The 18731-nt window shown below is 43.7% G+C and overlaps 1 protein-coding gene and 1 long non-coding RNA gene across 5 annotated transcripts; one reads left to right on the top strand and one right to left on the bottom strand.

Moving 5' to 3' along the window:
* Positions 1-693: 693 nt before the first annotated feature.
* Positions 694-8988, bottom strand: LOC139020954 (acyl-coenzyme A amino acid N-acyltransferase 2-like). Of its 4 annotated transcripts, none has more exons than XM_070431048.1 (5): positions 8450-8988; positions 6581-6675; positions 5408-5878; positions 4977-5179; positions 694-3678 (listed from the first exon to the last, which is right to left on the bottom strand). In XM_070431048.1, exons 3-5 carry the CDS (start codon positions 5865-5867, stop codon positions 3037-3039), a joined length of 1305 nt encoding a protein of 434 aa, XP_070287149.1. In that variant the 5' UTR covers positions 5868-5878; positions 6581-6675; positions 8450-8988; the 3' UTR covers positions 694-3036. The 4 variants fall into 4 exon arrangements, with proteins under 4 accessions (XP_070287149.1, XP_070287150.1, XP_070287151.1 ...); XM_070431049.1 differs by having other exon boundaries at positions 6581-6668; positions 8927-8956; XM_070431050.1 differs by lacking the exon at positions 6581-6675.
* Positions 8479-13690, top strand: LOC139020955 (uncharacterized). Its single transcript, XR_011473388.1, has 2 exons — positions 8479-8609; positions 12656-13690. It is a non-coding gene; the product is annotated as an uncharacterized lncRNA (long non-coding RNA).
* The last annotated feature ends 5041 nt before the right edge of the window (positions 13691-18731 follow it).

Here is an 18731-nt window from a genome sequence, read left to right as displayed (position 1 = left end):
CTTAATGTCACTGGACAAAGTGAAGAAGAAAAGGATGAACTCGGGGATTTTAATTCCAAGCTTATGTGCCCATAAATGATCTGAAAGCCTCTATGTGTGCTCTGAAGAATATTATCTCCTCTAGCCACAGGGCCAAGATTGCTAAAAATCAAACCCAGAATCTTATCTTGTGACTGGCTGAATTACAGTGCAAGTTGAACGCCCAGCCTCACCAGGTGCTCACTGTTGAAGTGAGAGCATTGAATGGGGAAGGTACACAAGAAGTTAATGTGAGAATTAAATCAGGTAACTAACTGTGAAAAGTTTTTAGTATATAGTAAACACTCAATAAGCATTTTTGTGTCTGCGTTTCTGTAAAATAGGTGGCTTATTGTCAGCTCATCTCCACTCAGAAGGTGACTCTACTCACCATAGATTTCACTTCTCACTGTCCCATCATCACAAAGAAAATGTAACACAGTCACCTCTCACTACAATACATAATCCTCAGGTTATGCATATTATGTGACTTACAAAATTTTAAAAGTATAATAAATTCAAAATGGTTATTGATTTTTAATTCCTCTCACTCAATTTTCTTTTTAAATTTTGGCTGTGCAATTTATCCTACTATACCGCCTCAGTCCAGATCAAGGGAGAGTGTCCACGATCCTGATAGTCTTCAGTACAAATAACAGACAAGCCCACAGTCAGTAGCTTAAACAAATAGGGAAATTTATTGAATCCAATAACAAAAAATCCAAAGGTTAAACAGCTATGAAAACAACATAATTAGAGCCCTCGTTCCACTCTCTGCAACTCCTTTGGCTCAGACCTTGTGTATTGGTTTTGTCCTCAGTCTGGCTGCTCTCATGGCCCCAGTATATCCTCAGTCTTAAGACAAAACAACATCCAAAGGGAAAATCTCCCATATCTTTGTTTTCTAAGACAAGGAAAACTTCACCCCAAATTCCCAAATGTCTCTTTCAATCTCCATTATCTTCAGATGTCTCTGACATCTCATTGGCCAGAATGATGTCACATGTCCAAGCCTACACTAATCACTGGATAAAGAGAAAAGACCAATATGATTGGTCCACACCAATTAGCACTCACCTGTGGGGGCTGGGGTTAAGTCTAGAATTCTCCAAGCACAGGGACCCAATTGGAGACTACTAGAAAGGAGGAAGGTTAGGCTACCAAGAATATATGCAGCACAGATTTCAAAACCAATAACACTTTCTACCAGAAGCAACAGAAATCTGTGAAGAGCACATACGAAAATTAGGGAAAAATACCCAGACATGGTTAAAACATGACAATGAAACAATAGAGTGGCAAGCCTTAGCGATAAAGAAAATCCAGAGACTGTTTAGGGCTGACAGGTCGAGAACTATTTGTGTATTAAATAAACTGTTGTCTTTTGTCTAACCACCATGGAAAGGGAATCTGATAGGGTGAAAATCACTGGGACTCACTTATGCACTTAAATAGGAAAATAACAAGTCTTCCACATATTAATTTAAACCTGCAATCAGGCAAAGGATACATGGAAGGAGGGAATAGCTTGGAGAATCAAAATGTCTGGACAAGACAGTTCAGGAGTCATCTTTGTCCATAGGTTATAGAAAACACTTGAAACGTGGTCTCACCAGGAGAACACTGCCCCCAGCTTTCATTTGATAAGAAGATTACTAAGGAAAAGCAGGCAGGCAAACCATGCTGTTGGGCAATGCAATCGCCCTTGTTAGTAATGGATCTCATTTTTGTTCACTGTCCACCAAATGGACATGTTCTTCAATGGATGCTTGGCTCACCTCCATACCCATGGGTAGTAAATCTTGATTGTCTAAGATGTTATGGTGGTCTCATTTCCCATGCCTGTGATTGTTTTAGGCATGAACATGTGATAATTTTTGGCCCGTAGACTATCAAGCAAAATAAAACAGAAATAATAGACCCACTCCTGGTCACATTTTGATGGACTCTCAGAACACTAAGAACAAACAGAAAATTGTAAAAAGCTTTCAAAGAAAGAAGGGAAAAAAAAAAAACCCAAAGGACTAACAATCAGACTTCTCATTGGGGATACATTTATTTTAAAGAAACAGAAATTGATGAATCAGATTTGACTGATAACCAAACCAAAAGCTATTCGTAGAAAAGATCACTAAAATAGACAAGTATTTGGTGATTCAAACCAAGAGGAAAAGGAGATAGCATGTAAATATACAACAAAGGCACTTGATTAAATTCAATCCCATTCCTGATAGAAATTGTAATAAGAAATATATTTTAGGAATAAAAAGAAGCATCCTATTCTAAAAAAAAAATTAAAGTATCAACTGGAAATCTATAGCAAGCATTACACTTGCCAAAATAAAAAGACCAGAGCACTGAGGGAAAATAATTGTTAACATCAAATTCTATACGAAGAGTTCAGATGACACTCTGATCGCTCCATTGCAAATTTTTCATGCAACGAAGTTGTGAAGAAACCAGGTCAGTTGGTAATCAACTTGTAAAGACACTATGTCATGGATGACCCACAATCTGGATTTGTTTGACTGTCTTTTTGTAAGTGCCATTTAATTTGTTCTCTAGCCACCACGTTAATAAGACATTTGATCTAAAGGCTTGATTAAGTTCAAATTCAACAGTGTTGTTAGAGGTAGTTCTGGGCACTCTACCTTACATCTCATCATGAAACACATAACATCAAATTGACCATTTTCAGAGGTGCTAACTTTGATAGGAGAGTTCAGGTGGTGGCAATACCTAGACCCAAGACATCCCTAACAGGGGTACAAAAGATTCTGTTTGCATTGAAATGGCAACATTTCCTGGTGCATATACACTAATATTCAATTTATAAAAATTCAAAGTACATACAAATTTGTCATAAATACTTCAGAGGCACCCATGCCCTGGTCCTTTGATTTCGTCCAGTTTTCTTGCAGTTCATTCAAGATGTTTGTGAATATAGAGAAATCAGAAGGGCCCCTCTCCTCACCACATCCCTGCCTTATCCTCCTCCATCTCAGCCTCAGCGCTTGCTCAGAGCTGGCTTCTGGTTGGAGTGAGGTGTTGCCTGAAGAATTTCTGGATCTCTCCCCAGGAGTGCTCCTGGGCTGCAGCATGCGCAGCAGGGTCCCCTCCCCAGAGCAGGGGTTGAGAAATGGAATAATTATTGGAAACGGCAAGGGGGTTATTAAGGGGAGCAGAAACAGGGTGAATACGGGATGCGTAGCACAGGGGTGCATAGGGCGGCTCTAGAAGGTGGCCTGCCCCTGGGTAGAGCAGCATCCTTCCATTGCTTCTCCCATGGCTCTTCAGCTGCTCCAGGGCCTGCTTAGCATATTCTTTGCTATTGACCGATTGGTCGTCCTCTCCTATAATGAAGAGGATCTGACCCTGGGCCTTTTCAATAGGAAACACGCTCCGCTGATTCAGCTTCTCCTGGGGGTCCCCCCTGTAGTGGAGGAGGCTCACAGCCCCTGAGACGTGCACCTGCATACGCTCCAGAAACGAGGGAATGGGTGACATAACCAGACCCCTGTACCTGAAAGGAAAGTCGTAGAGGGCAGTAGGCCCATTGATGCAGACAGTGGCAACCACCTGCTTCAGGAAGCAGGCCATGGCCAGCCCGATCTCTGCACCTTTGCTCACGGAAAGCACTCCGATGCCTGGCCCTCGGATCTGAAACACAAAATGAAGGGAACCCATGGCAGGCCATCCACTGAGAAGCCGGGCCACAGGCCACTAGCTAGTATGACGGGCATTAGCACAAGTGAGGAGGGAGTCCTGGCGCTCGGGGTCACCAGCTTTTACAACTGTGAACACTACCCACCTCCTGTCTCTAAGCCTATTGTCTAGGGAATGGGGGGTGGTGATAGTATTACCTACCTGCAGGATTGTTATTGAGGCTCAAGGGAAACAATAGAAATAAACACTCTTTATCAAAGGCAGAGTTCTATAAAAGCCTGAAGGATCTAATGTACCATCAACAATCTACATCCTAAAAGCAGAGGCAGGTGAGCTTTCTGAAGAATCAAGTTCTTCTCTCCAGGTAGGAAAAGAGGTTTCCTGGGTTCTTTCAAATAATATGTCAGTGTGGTTCCTATTTAAGTAGCATTTTACAGCTACAGAGGTTTTGACGTCCATTAACCCAAAGGCTAATCCTAATGAGAAAAGACTTGAATTCTACCGACAGGTGAATTTCAGGACCCTGTCCAACAGGAAAAGCAGTAGGTCAGAGGAGTGGGTCCTTCCTTCTGTTGTAGGCTGGGGGAGCAGAGGGGATGAAAGAGTCTGAGAGACAAGGGAGGAAAGGACCAGCATTCTGGGTAGACTACAGCAAAGACATATCCACCTGGTAAGTTATTTTGCTCACAATTGTATTCCCAACACCCTTCTGTCATCACAATCACCTGATAAAACATTGAAGAGCCCATTGTAAATAAAAAGCAAGCACTTTTTAAAAAATACATATTTTATTGATTTTTTTACGGAGAAGAAGAGAGAGGGATAGAGAGAAACAGCGATAAGCTGCCTCCTGCACACCTCCTACAGGGGATATGCCCACAACCAAGGTACATGCCCTTGACTGGAATGGAACCAGGGACCTTTCAGTCCGCAGGCCAACCCTCTATCCACTGAGCCAAACCGGTTAGGGCAAAGCAAGCACTTAAAAGGCAATAAGTCTTGGCTTTCTGCTCATTGAAAATAATCATAATATATCCACCCTTTTTTTTCTTGTCTTCTTCGTGCCAGTAAGCACTAAGCTGATCTCCAATCAATCCCACAGTCCCCTAAGGCAGATATGAGCATCAATCCTACAAGGTAGATAATAGCATTCCCATTTTAACTGTAAACTGTTGTACTATGCCCAGGTTTAAACAGACTGGTAAAATGATCAGAACAGACATCTGTGATTTTTTTTTTTTTTTTGTCTTTTGCTATAAGGTTACAAGGTAAAATGAAAAAATTTTAAATACCTTGGGATGAGCTAGTAGCAAGTTGGCAGCTTCCTCAAAATATTCCAGGTCCACCTCCCTCAGTAGCTTGGGCAGGTCTTCATAGGCAAAGTATGCTAATGCCAGGACTGCAAAGCCGTGGGCAGCCAGCAGACTGGCTCGGAATTCAACTAGACCCCCTATGCCCCCAAACAAATCCACGATTCCTGGGAAAGGGCCTTCCCCTGAGAACAGCAAAGAGAGGAGAGAATGCGATTAGAAAGAGGCAGAAGAGGGTCAAGTGGAGAGCACAGGCAGTGCAAAATGAATTCCACCTTCACACACAAACACACAAGGGCAAGTTCGTTTTAATAGACCATGGGACATACTAGTTCTCCGATACTTTGATGCCCTTTGATTTTGTCTTTATTTCCATCAACACTGTTTACTCCACCACCGAAGACCAGTCTCACCTGGAGGGAGAAAAAGGGCTCCCCGCACGCGGCCTTCTCGGATGGGCACCCGCTGCGTCCCGGGGCTGCGGAACCAGCGCTGCACCACCTGGCTGGCCCGGGGCTGAGCCGTGGCTGAATCGTGGGAGCAAACTGAGTCATATAAGTCCAGAGTGACCAAAAAGGGGCTGTTCACATCCCTCTTCAGCAGCCTCCCAAAAGGCCTGTCAGGCTTCATAGACCAGAAGAGGCCCATGGGCTGGACCCCCACATAGTCGCCTCCAACTGCAGGAGCCTGCTTCAGGTCCAGCTCACCGGCCTCGTCAGCCCTGTAGAAGGCTTTGGACCGGTACAGGTGTCCCTTCTCATCCTTCAGAGATGCCGCGAGGGTCACCAGCTGCAACGGAGGCAGGCCTGTCGCTCGGATGTGCACGGGCTCGTCAGAAAGCGCACTGGCTGGGGTGGCTGTCAGCTGGAACATTGGCGACTGCCCTGCAGCAGAAGAGGAGGCTTTGCATTGGAGAAAATTCCAAGGGAAAAATCCAGACCAGGCTTGTGTGAGGTCCAGCCAAGTTAGATTTCTGGAGACGGTACAAGGTCTGCTGAACATTTTGAGGAGGGCGAGGAAACTGCGCAGAGAGCGCCTATTTTTCTCGTTTAAATAGGAGGAAACAGGTTAAGTGACACGTCAAAGTCTCATAAATAATAAATAGTAGAACTGGAAATTCAAGCTGGGTCCAGCACCACAGTCTTCTGTCTTATCCATTATATAACAGTGTGTTAAATCTTAGTTGTGTGGTTTTAAGACAGTTGAGCTTTAATTCCTCAGTGGAGATAATAGCCATAGGACCAATTTCACAGGGTGTTTATTGGAACCCAAAGGTGCATGAGGAAGGGCTTACAGGACAACCAGTGCTGATTTTCTTCCCCCCTGCCTACCTGGGCTACAGGCACATAAACACAAAATATACTGTGGTGTGTTTACTTTCTGTCTCTAAGCTCTCCCTGCCCTTGTAAATCTGACCTCCTGCTCTTTCACAGTTCCTATTATTGGTTCCTTTTAAGAGAAAACAAAACTTTATGATTTTGTCTCTATGTTTGTAGTAAAGAAACTATAATGTTTATTTGATCAGCCATTTCTTACTCTGCTCAATTATGAGGAAAATTTGGGGTGTTCCTTTCTTATCTTCCTACCTTCCTTTTCTTTTTCTTTTTTGCTTTCTTTCTCCCTTTCTCTCCTTTCTTCCTTTTTTCAAATTTTCATTTCTCAAAGGATTTGAACCTGTTTACTGACAAACAATTACAGAGTAAAATAAAAATAAAATAGGGACCTGGGAAAATATGAGCTAGAATCAGAGGCATTGATAAAAGAAAACCTGGAAGAGGAGCCACCACAACTGTGAACAGCACCCACCCGAGGAGCTGTTACCAACTGAGGAGCAGCTGCTACCACAACCGCCCGAGAAGCAACCACAGCCCGAGGAGCCACTGCCACCCATGGAGCAGCCACTGAGCGACTCAACATCTAGATATGGCTGTCTGATCAAACATGGTAGACAAAGAAACCCCCAAAGGAAAGAAAAATAGGACTCACCATAAAAGCAACTAAGTGATACAGAGGCATGCAACATGACAGAAAAAGAATTCAGATTAAGGATCCTAGAGTGCATAAACCGGATGGAGGAAAAAATCAGCAACTTATGCAAGAAGCAAGAAGAAACAGATGAAAAAAATCAATAAATTATGTAAGAACCAAGAAGAAATGAAGAGTGATATAGCTGCAATAAAAAACACCATTGAAAGTTTCAATAGTAGACTAGGAGAAGCAGAGGACCGAATTAGCAAATTAGAAGACAGAGAGCAAAACACACCCAAACTGAACAGCAATTGGAGAAAAAAACTAAAAGACAGGAGGAGAGCCTAAGGGAGCTACGGGACAACATGAAACGAAACAACATACAAATAATAAGGGTGCCAGAACAACAGAAAGAGGAACAAGGGTTAGAAAATCTATTTGAAGAAATAATATCAGAAAACTTCCCAGAGGTGGGGAAGAAAAAAATCACACAAGCACAGAGAGTCCCAAACAAGGTGAACCCAAAAAGACCCACACCAAGACACATCATTATTACCATGGCAAATGTTCAGGACAAAGATAGAATCTTAAAGGCTGCAAGAGAGAGACGGAAAGTTACATACAAGGGATCTCCCATTAGATTATCAAATTATTTCTCAACAGAAACACATCAGGCCCGAAAAGAATGGACAGAAATTTACAAAGTGATGCAAAGCAAAGGACTGAATCCAAGAATACTCTATCCAGCAAGGCTATCATTCAAAATTGAAGGGGAAATAAGAAGCTTCACAGACAAAAAAAGTCTAAGGGAGTTTATCACCACCAAGCCAGCAATGCAAGAAATGCTAAAGGGACTGGTGTAAAAAGAATAAATAAAAAGCTCAGAAAGAAAACAGCCACACAAAAAAAGAAATGGCTACAAACAAGTACCTTTCAATAATAACTTTAAACGTAAATGGACTAAATGCTCCAACCAAAAGACATCGAATGGCTGAATGGATAAAAAAACATGACCCATATATTTTCTGTCCACAAGAGACCCACCTCAGAAGAAGGGACTCACACAGACTGAAAGTGAAGGGATGGAAAAATATCTTTCAGGCAAATGGAAATGAAAAAAAGCTGGGGTAGCAAGCAATACTTATATTGGACAAAATAGACCTCAAAGTGAAGGCCACGACAAGAGATAAGGAAAGCCACTTCATAATACTAAAGGGATCAATACAACAAGAAGATATAACCCTGATAAACATATATGCACTGTGGGAAGAGCTCAGGAGATTTATCTCAGTGCTGCAGCAGATGCAATGGCGTGAGCACACTCCGCCTATACAAGCTTCCTCGGCACACCAGGAAGTGGCATCGCCCACCTGAGAAGACCCCCTAGAGCCCCTACATAGTACCCTGATCTTTCCTACTATTGGTTGCCCTATGGATGTTGTAAACTTCTGATTGGTCTGGAATGTTATATATACTGCTGCACTCACACAATAAAGTTGGATCTGCGTCACTGAACCGTCCCCTGAGTCGGGCATGCTTCGTTAGGACTCCGTTCGGCCTCACCCCCGCGGACCCCCTGTATCAGCTGGCGCCACGAACAGGGATTCCCGGATCAAAAAGAAAGTCGGCAGGCAAGCCTAAGGTCGGGTGAGTGCCCCTCTGTAACTATGGGAAACTTTCGGACGCTCCATGCGTCCTTACAGAGCAGGCGAGTAAAGGTAACAGAAAGGGAGCTACAAAAGCTCTGGGCTATCCTAATAGCATTTAACCCCTGGCTCTCTGCCACCGGCAGTGCGGGCTGGGGAACAGAAGACCCTTTACCTCCCTATTCCCCTCCAGAGCCCTCTGCCCCCACAGATTCCTGGGCTGTTTTCTATAAGACAAAAGAAGTTTCTCAAAGCTCAAGGAAGGCTGAAACTGAGAGAGAAAAAACCTCTAGCGAGGTGAAAGCAGGGAAGTCTCACCAGGAGGCTTCCTGCCGGAGTCACTCCCTCGCTCCCCTAGCAGAGCGAACAAAAAGTTTAACTGCCCATCGGCCCCCAAGTAAAAAAAAAAAAAAAAAAAAAAGGGGGGGGGGGCCATTGCCATGGAGGTTGCCATGGAGAGCAGGGAGAGAGAGTTCTTTGTTGATTTTTGCTTATCTAAGGTATGCGAGGACCCTAGCTGCTGGCAGACAAACTTATCTCTGTCCAGTTTTCTTCTCTTTAACCCTTCCAATACTAAATTAGACTAATACAATATACTTAGGATTACACGAGAAAGGAAGCACCTACTTTTATTAATCTAAAGAAATGCTGAATGTTTAACTTGCCAACTAAAAGTTTAAAGTTCTAGTTAAATTAAATTGGGAAAAATTATAATTGTGGTAACTAAATGTCTAAAATATAGAAAGAAAATCTTGTCAGTTTTAATTTAATTGATATCTCTTAATAATTATAAAAGGTATATAATCTTTAAATCATATATATACATATATATTTGATGGTCTTCCAAGTTGGATTTCAAAACTATAACCAAGGAATGACTTTGGGACATTTCACGGGCCCTGAAATGTTTTCAAAAGTTTATTCTCTCTTCTTAAAGGATTTTTAATAAAGCCAATTTAATATACTTGAAATCACATGGAAAGCTTTATCAAATATAAATTAATAAATATATTTTAAGTTTTTGCCTCTAAGAAAGGAAAAAACAAGTTATTTTGTTTGATATTTCTTAAAATACAGCAGTAGAATTTTAAGATGTAATTTAAAATAACAAAAGCTCCTCGCCACTGCATTTTAAATTAGGCTGGAGGTGAGGCAGCGCTTGCACCTCGTGAATCAGACATAAAACTTTACTAAATTTACTAACTTTATTAATAAACATATCTACTATAAGAAGCCAGTATCTTTGTAAGCAATTGAATCCTAGTAAAGTAAAATTCTTCTAAAAAAGTTACTGAAGGCTTCCCATGATCCCTCTGTATATGCAAATAAGCCGAAAGGGAATGCTGTTTAAAAATATTATTTTAAATTTAATAAAAAAGAGAAATTTAAAAATTTTGAAATATCTTCCACTAATATTTATAGGATAATCTAATAATTTGCTGTTAAAATACCAAATCTGAAAGTACAGTCACCATAAATGTTTAATGACTTTGACTTGAAATACATGGCCTTGTGGTACTATCAGTCAACATCCAGAAAGTAACCCTGTAGGTTACTTAGTGTAAAAGAAAAAAGATTTTTTTTTTAATTAAAGTTCTCCAAGTTTAACCCAGCAGAAGGAGGACGAGCCAGACAACAAACAGCCTGGAGACCACATGGGGCATGGTAAAGAAGACTGTACAGAGAACGTCTTTCTTGCCATGCTAGCAGTAATCATCTGTATGGTATAATATTACCTAGGGCAAATGTGGAAGTATTTCAGACTTATGCACCTGACCCTTCATGGGTAAGAACCCTTACATGGGCTGATTCTTCCAGGAGGACCACAGGTGGGGCAAGGAAGCATATGGACAAGGTATTATTGCACAGCTGTTGCCACCCAGCTTCCCTTTTGTATGACTCTAAATCAAGCCACTGCTCCCTTGTGTGTAAAATTAAAGAGAGGTTTTTGGCCAGCCTGGACCCCAAAGAACGGGGAAGAAACGGCTCAAGTACATGTATTATCTCTACTTGTTCTAGGGAAAGGTGCAGAAAATATAAGTGTGCTAAGGCAACTCCCCCCCCCTCCCCCCCCCCCCACTAAGCCTTTACGTAAATGGTCTTATGTATGGAATACCACTGAGGAAGAAGTTAATTGGCAAGACTGTTATAGTAATTATCCTACCACCAGAAAACTTAATAATTTTTTTCTTTATAGACTGGAGCCCTTATGGTTCTCTGTATAGTATCCTTACATGATATTGTTCTACAATGTCATTATTGTACATTTATCCCAAACAAGCTTACAAACTAATTCTTTGAATGTTTGGCAGTAATTTAATTAAGGACATGAAAGGATTTAATCCCTTCCACTGTGTGGAAGGCCCCCTGGGAAGGCTCTTAAGCATTCTATATTGACCTCTCTTGCCCTTTTTGCCAAGGGGGTCCCTCTTCCAATTGCCCACAGCTGTTATCTGAGCTCTTTGTTCAAACTGGGATCATGAAAAGCTGGTACCATGGATCTGTCTCTTGCCCAATGGCATAAGCTGGGCCCTAAGGAACCTGGGTTCCCTATGATCAATGCCAGGGCCCCGCCAGCAGGCGAGGGGATCCAAAGGCAGTTGCTGGGCATGGAGGCCACAGGGGCATAGGCTACCAAGGAGACAGAACTGTACCTCACATCACCCTGCTTGGCCCCGAAGGATGGCTGGTTAGTCAAAGACGGGTAAGATTCCTCAAGGAGGAACAACCTAAGACAGGCACAGTCGCAGAGGGGCCAGCAGAAGAGAACTTGGGGGTCAACAGAGGTGGAGCACAGATCCTCACCCCCGCCCCCCAACTATGCAGGGGCTTGAACACTCGCCCCTTCTGAGGGAGGTCTCCTGCCCCCATGGCTGCTGCGCTTCCCACGTCCAGCTCAGATCGGTACCCAGGTAACAGAAAGAGACTTGGCCCAGCTGAGATCAGTACCCAGACAACAGAGACTTGGCTGACAACAACTACCCTATATCTACAACCAGCCTAACACCAGGAATGCTCAGGGCTTTCTCAAGGATGCAAAATAATCCTTTCCATTAACATTTACAGTGTAAACTAAGATTGTTTTTAAAGTATTAAATTTGACAGTAAAATAGCAGTCAGGTTTTCGAATTAAAATTGGCTCAAGAAGTATTAACCAAAATTTTCATTTCATGGAAAAATTGCTTAACATACAATGAACCTAAAACAGTCATATTTTTGTGCAAAAAATTAAAATTTAAAGTTATCTAGACTGCATTACAAAAATTTTCCAAAAGCCTCCTCATAATTAAATCAAAAAAGGGGGGGGGGGATAATGGAAAAATACCATGTAAGGAAAAATATCCTGTAACTAAATTACATCTAGAAAAATTTTTTCATTTATAATGCTAACAGGGAGACACCCAGGAAAACACACATGGTGTCAAAATAAGCCAAAGGAAAATCATTTGGGCAAATATAAAAAGGACCCCAAGTAAGATTTCCTTTATTAACCTTTGGTCGAGAATACGTTTATATATTTTCAGAAAACAACTCCAAGGCCATATGGATTCCTGCAACAGAGAGGAATTATCAGGAATGCTCCAGCCATGAAGACAAGAGGAAAAACAATCCAGAGATAGAGGCAGTTAGCTTGCACAAGCTATTTCCTCATTTAACCCTCTCTGGCTGCAAGCATCTCATACGGGCATGCAAAACATGCGGCCCCCTATTGCCTTTAGGCCCCCTCTAGCCACAAGAGGTCAACCCCTGGGGGCTCCAACCCAATGCCTTATGGACAGAACAAAGAACTAAAAACCCAGATTCAAAAAGAAAAAGAAGGGGGAAATACAGGCACGCCCCAACAACTATTACAACAGGCCTTATTAATTCTCAATTATTTTCATTTTGCCCCCGACGGTCTTCCTCCCATTTTCAAACATTGGGGAGGTCTCAGGGACGTACCAACACCTCTCCCCTTGGTCCGGTAGAGAGATCCACTAACCAGGACTTGGAAGGGCCCCGATCCACTCTTAACCCAAGGGAGAGGGTTTGCTTGTGTATTTCCAGAAGGTGAGAAAAACCCCGCATGGATTCCTGCCCGTAACATCAAACCCTGCACCAACAGCGATGAGCTGTAGACCACCACCACTACCATTACCCCCGGTAGAGGAAATGGAGGACCTGACCATAGAGGACAACCAGCCCCAGCGGCGGAGACGACCAAGACACCGATGAGCCCACAACATTACCTGGGGAGACATCAAGAACCTACAGGATCAAGCTGCGCGCATGGCACCAGAAGGCAATCCGTCAGAAGGGACATTATTCCTATTAATGTGTGCCATCATAACAGTGAACTCTCAGGCGCGAGCACAACATGTATGGGCAGCCGTACCTCATCCAGGGGTGCTCATGCCTGTCAGCGCCAACAGCCTACAATTCCCCGCTGTCCAAGTGTCTGACTGCTCTGTGGACTTACCCTGTGATGGAGCGGAACTGGTCTCATTGCCATAGAACGGGACGGTATGGGCTGATAGCAGTAGCCCTAACCTCCTTAAGTGGACTCTAGATAATGGGACTGCCCCGGGACAAGGGTGGATATACCTAGCACCTCATGCAGTAATACCCGAGTGAAACCCGTTGAGTTTAGTTTCTTAAGTGATGCCCTCAGCTGTCTAACCTCCTGGTTAAACTCAGCCAACCTCTTCATTTGGGGAGTCATGATAGTAGGATTCGTCGTAGGAATAGTATTATTTTGCTGTTTATACAACATGTTCAATAAGCTAAGTGCTCAGCAAGCCATGATTATACACGTCCAGCAGGCACTAATAAGAAAAGAAGGGGGAGATGTGGGAAGAGCTCAGGAGATTTATCTCAGTGCTGCAGCAGATGCAATGGCGTGAGCACACTCCGCTTATACAAGCTTCCTCGGCATACCAGGAAGTGGCATCGCCCGCCTGAGAAGACCCCCTAGAGCCCCTACATAGTACCCTGATCTTTCCTACTATTGGTTGCCCTATGGATGTTGTAAACTTCTGATTGGTCTGGAATGTTATATATACTGCTGCACTCACACAATAAAGTTGGATCTGCGTCACTGAACCGTCCCCGGAGTCGGGCATGCTTCGTTAGGACTCCGTTCGGCCTCACCCCCGCGGACCCCCTGTATCAATGCACCCAATGCAGGAGCACACAAATACATAAAAAAAACTCCTGGAAGATATCAAAGGAGAGATCGAGAACAATACAATCATAGTAGCGGACTTTAATACACCACTAACATCACTGGATAAATCCGCTAGACAAACAATCAGCAAAGAAACAGCAATCCTAAATGACTCACTAGATCAGATGGACTTAATTGACATCTTCAGAACACTTCACCCCAAAGCCGCGGAATGTACATTCTTCTCAAGGGCTCATGGGACAGATTCAAAAATAGATCACATATTGGGTCATAAACAAAGTCTCCCCAAATTCAAGAAGATTGAAATCATACCAAGCATCTTCTCAGACCACGATGGCATAATATTAGAAATAAACTACAATAAAAACAACCCAAAATACTCAAACACTTGGAAGCTGAATAGCATGTTATTAAATATTGATTGGGTTACCAATGAGATCAAAGAAGAAATTAAAAACATCCTGGAAACTAATGACAATGAAAACACAACAATCCAAAACCTATGGGACACAATGAAAGCAATCCTGAGAGGGAAGTTTATAGCTCTACAGGCCTATCTCAAAAAACAAGAAAAAATGATAATAAATCATCTAACTCTACAACTCAAAGAATTAGAAAGAGAGCAACAAGAAAAGCCCAGAGTGCACAGAAGGAAGAAGATAATAAAGATTATTGCAGAAATAAATGACATAGAGACCAAAAAAAAAAAACAATACATAAAATCAGTGAAACCAAGAGCTGGTTCTTTGAAAGGATAAACAAGATTGATGAACCTCTAGCCAGGCTCACCAAGAAGCAAAGAGAGAGGGCCCAAATAAACAAAATCAGAAATGATAGAGGTGAAATAACAACAGACCCCACAGAAATACAAATGATGGTTAAACAATACTATGGACAACTCTACTCCACCAAATTAGACAATCTGGAGGAAATGGACATATTCCTAGAAAACTACAACATTCCAAAACTCAATCAGGAAGAATCTAAAAATCTCAACAGGCCAATAACTATGGAAGAAATTGAAGCAGTCATCAAAAAGCTTCCAGCAAACAAAAGACCAGGACCATATGGCTTCACAGGGGAGTTTTACCAAACATTCAAGAAAGAACTAAAACCTACCCTCCTCAGACTACTACAAAAAATCCAAGAGGAAGGAACACTTCCAAGCTCATTCTATGAAGCCAGCATCACCCTAATACCAAAACCAGGTAAAGACAACACAATGAAAGAGAATTACAGGCCAATATCCCTCATGATCATAGATGCCAAAATCCTCAACAAAATCTTAGCAAATCCAATCCAGCAGTACATCAGAAAGATCATACACCATGACCAAGTAGGATTTATCCCAGAGATGCAAGGATGGTACAATATCCTCAAATCAATAAATGTGATACATCACATAAACAAATTGAAAGAAAAAAAACCACATAGTCTATCAATTGATGCAGAAAAAGCATTTGACAAAATCCAACACCCATTTTTGATAAAAACTCTCAGCAAGGTAGGAATAGAAGGATCATACCTCAACATAATAAAAGCCATATATGACAAACCCACAGCCAACATCATACTCAATGGACAAAAGCTAACACCATTTCCCCTAAGAACAGGAGCAAGACAGGGATGCCCACTCTCACCACTCCTGTTCGATATAATCCTGGAAGTATTAGCCATTGCAATTAGACAAGAAGAAGAAATAAAAGGCATCCAAATTGGAAAAGAAGAAGTAAAACTGTCCTTATTTGCAGATGACAGGATATTATACATAAAAAACCCTAAAGACTCCATCAAAAAACTATTGGACTTAATAAATGAATTCGGCAATGTAGCAGGATACAAAATTAATGCCAAGAAATCTATGGCATTTTTATACACCAATAGTGAACTTCCAGAAAGAGAGACTAAAAAAACAATCCCATTTACCATCGCACCAAAAAAATTAAGCTACCTAAGAATAAACTTAACTAAGGAGGTAAAAGACCTCTACTCAGAAAACTATAGGACGCTGAAAAAAGAGATAGAGGAAGACATAAACAGATGGAAGAACATACCATGTTCTTGGATTGGTAGAATCAACATAATTAAAATGTCCATACTACCCAAAGCAATCTATAAATTCAACGCACTTCCCATTAAAATACCAATGGCATATTTCACAGGCCTAGAATGAACTCTCCAAAAATTCATCTGGAATAAAAAACGACCCCAAATAGCTGCAGCAATCCTGAGAAAGAACAAAGTAGGTGGGATCTCAATACCAGATATCAAGCTGTATTACAAAGCCACTGCTCTCAAAACTGCCTGGTATTGGCACAAGAACAGACATATAGATCAATAGAATAGAATAGAATAGAATAGAGAGCCCAGAAATTGGCCCTAACCAATATGCTCAATTAATATTTGACAAAGAAGGCAAGAACATACAATGGAGTCAAGACAGTCTCTTCAATAAATGGTGTTGGGAAAATTAGACGGATACATGCAAGAAAATGAAACTAGACCACCAACTTACACCATACACAAAAATAAACTCAAAATGGATAAAGCTGATGGCTGTTTGCAGGCTGGCCAACACCCCCCCCCCCCCCCCAGTGGGGACCCTCACCCCATGAGGGTGTGGCCAGCTTGGGTGAGGGGCTGATGGCTGTTTGCAGGCTGGCCACAGCCCCTTCAGGGTGGGGGGTCCTGCTGGGGTGCCTGGCCAGTCTGGGTGAGGGACTGATGGCTGTTTGCAGGCTGGCCAAGCCCCCCAGTGGGGACCCTCACCCCATGAGGGTGTAGCCATCCTGGGTGAGGGGCTGATGGCTTTTGCAGGCTGGCCAAGGCCCCCAACCACCCAAGCTCCCAGTGGAGGCTGGCTGGAAGCAGGTATCTGGGATTTATTTGTCTTCTATAATTGAAACTTTGTTGCCTTGAGCAGAGGCCACAGCCAGTCAGGGCAGGTGGGAAGCTTGGCTTCCTCCATTGCCAGGGCAACCAAGCCTCCTGCTTGCTCCAGCTCCTTGGCTGCCGGCCGCCATCTTGGTTGGGTTAATTTGCATATGGTCGCTCTGATTGGCTGGTGGGTGTGGCTTGGGGTGTAGGGGAGGTGCAGTCAATTTGCATGTTTCTCTTTTATTAGATTAGATTTGGAGGTCATATTGCACAAATCTCTGGCACATTGTATTGCTTGTAGCAGTTACAAGTCCCCATCAACGTTCAAATAGAGAGAACATAGCCCACAGACAAGGCTGTCTGGGTCGAAGGCCACTACAGTGTGAGATGCCCATCTGGTCAGGAGGATAGGGAGGCCCGAGATCCATGGACCCCCATGGCTGCCTTAAAGAAGGGCTGGCCGCCCCCGGCTTGCCACCCTCCCCATGGGGTGGAGGGCATTCTGTGAGCAGCAGGTGTTTGTGGGCTGTGGGTGTTAGGCCTTTAACCCAACTTCCTGTGATGAGGAAGCCCCACCACTCTGCGTGAGGAGCCAGGTAGCCCAGCCAGTGTGGCTCACTGGTCAGGTGACCCGGGTGGCGCAGTGTCTGGAAAGGTAGGGGGAGTGCCTAGGGGACCAGCCTGAAGTGGTTAGGAGGTGAACCAGGGCCTCGGGATCACCCGGAAGTGGTCAGGTCAGCCAGGGTTTGTTGGGTCCGGATGACCAGCTGGAAGTGGTTACGTCATCCAAAGGGAGGGGCCAGGTGGACAGACGGAAGTGGTGATGTGACCCCTGGGTGGGCTGGGCCAAGGTGAACACCCGGAGGTGGTCAGGTCAGCAAGGGGGTGGGGCCCAGGGACCAGCTGGAGTGGTGACGTCGTTGACGGGGAGGGGCCAAGTCAACCGCCAGAAGTGATGACGTGAGCCCGGGGGTGGGCTGGGCCTGGGCCCAGGTGAAGGCCCGGAGTGGTCAGGTCAGCAAGAAGGCGGGGCCCGGGGACCGGCAAGCTTGGGGACGTCATCGAGGGGAAGGAGCCAGGTGGATAGCCAGAAGTGGTGACCTGACCCCTGGGTGGGCTGGGCCCAGGTGGACACCTGGAAGTGGTCAGGTGAGCCAGGGCTTGGGGCCCGCTCAACAGCTGGAGGTGGTCAGGTGGACAGGCTGGTGGGGCCAGGTGAGTGCGGAGGAGAGTCACAAGAGGACACAAAATCCCCACTGTCCTGTGGTCCCAGACTCTGGATGGCACCAAGGAGGTCCCCGTCCTCAAGGAAGGGCATTCCCCATGAATGAGGCAGATAGCTGGCCCTCAGGGCCCGACCACCAGTAAGTGACTCTGGAGGGGCCAGCACACGGCTCCCAGAATGGAAAGGGTGTTACATAGTGGCTCTCGTGGTTCATAGGCCTTCAGACTAGACTTACATCAGCTTTCCTCGGTTCCAGCTTGCCAATTGCAGCTCTTCAGCTTCTACAGTAAATGTAATTCTCGGTATACATTCTGTTGCTGTTGTTTCTTAGGAGAACCTCAACGAATACAGATTTGGGTACTGACTGGTTGGTAAACTAACGAATGTAAGATCACCTAGTTGATCTTAATGTCACTGGACAAAGTGAAGAAGAAAAGGATGAACTCGGGGATTTTAATTCCAAGCTTATGTGCCCATAAATGATCTGAAAGCCTCTATGTGTGCTCTGAAGAATATTATCTCCTCTAGCCACAGGGCCAAGATTGCTAAAAATCAAACCCAGAATCTTATCTTGTGACTGGCTGAATTACAGTGCAAGTTGAACGCCCAGCCTCACCAGGTGCTCACTGTTGAAGTGAGAGCATTGAATGGGGAAGGTACACAAGAAGTTAATGTGAGAATTAAATCAGGTAACTAACTGTGAAAAGTTTTTAGTATATAGTAAACACTCAATAAGCATTTTTGTGTCTGCGTTTCTGTAAAATAGGTGGCTTATTGTCAGCTCATCTCCACTCAGAAGGTGACTCTACTCACCATAGATTTCACTTCTCACTGTCCCATCATCACAAAGAAAA

Source organism: Myotis yumanensis, unplaced genomic scaffold, assembly GCF_028538775.1.
Source record: "Myotis yumanensis isolate MYYU_CA2020_CCGP unplaced genomic scaffold, mMyoYum1.0.hap1 SCAF_12, whole genome shotgun sequence".
NCBI lineage: Eukaryota > Metazoa > Chordata > Mammalia > Chiroptera > Vespertilionidae > Myotis > Myotis yumanensis.
This window is presented reverse-complemented; position numbering and strand designations above follow the sequence as displayed.

Coding starts and splice junctions, on each gene's coding strand:
- LOC139020954 (XM_070431048.1), bottom strand. CDS start 5,867: ATGTTCCAGCTGACAGCCACCCCAGCCAGTGCGCTTTCTGACGAGCCC. Junction 5,180..5,407: donor AGCCCTTTTTCTCCCTCCAG/GTGAGACTGGTC, acceptor TGCTGTTCTCAG/GGGAAGGCCCTTTCCCAGGA. Junction 3,679..4,976: donor TGCTACTAGCTCATCCCAAG/GTATTTAAAATT, acceptor TTTGTGTTTCAG/ATCCGAGGGCCAGGCATCGG.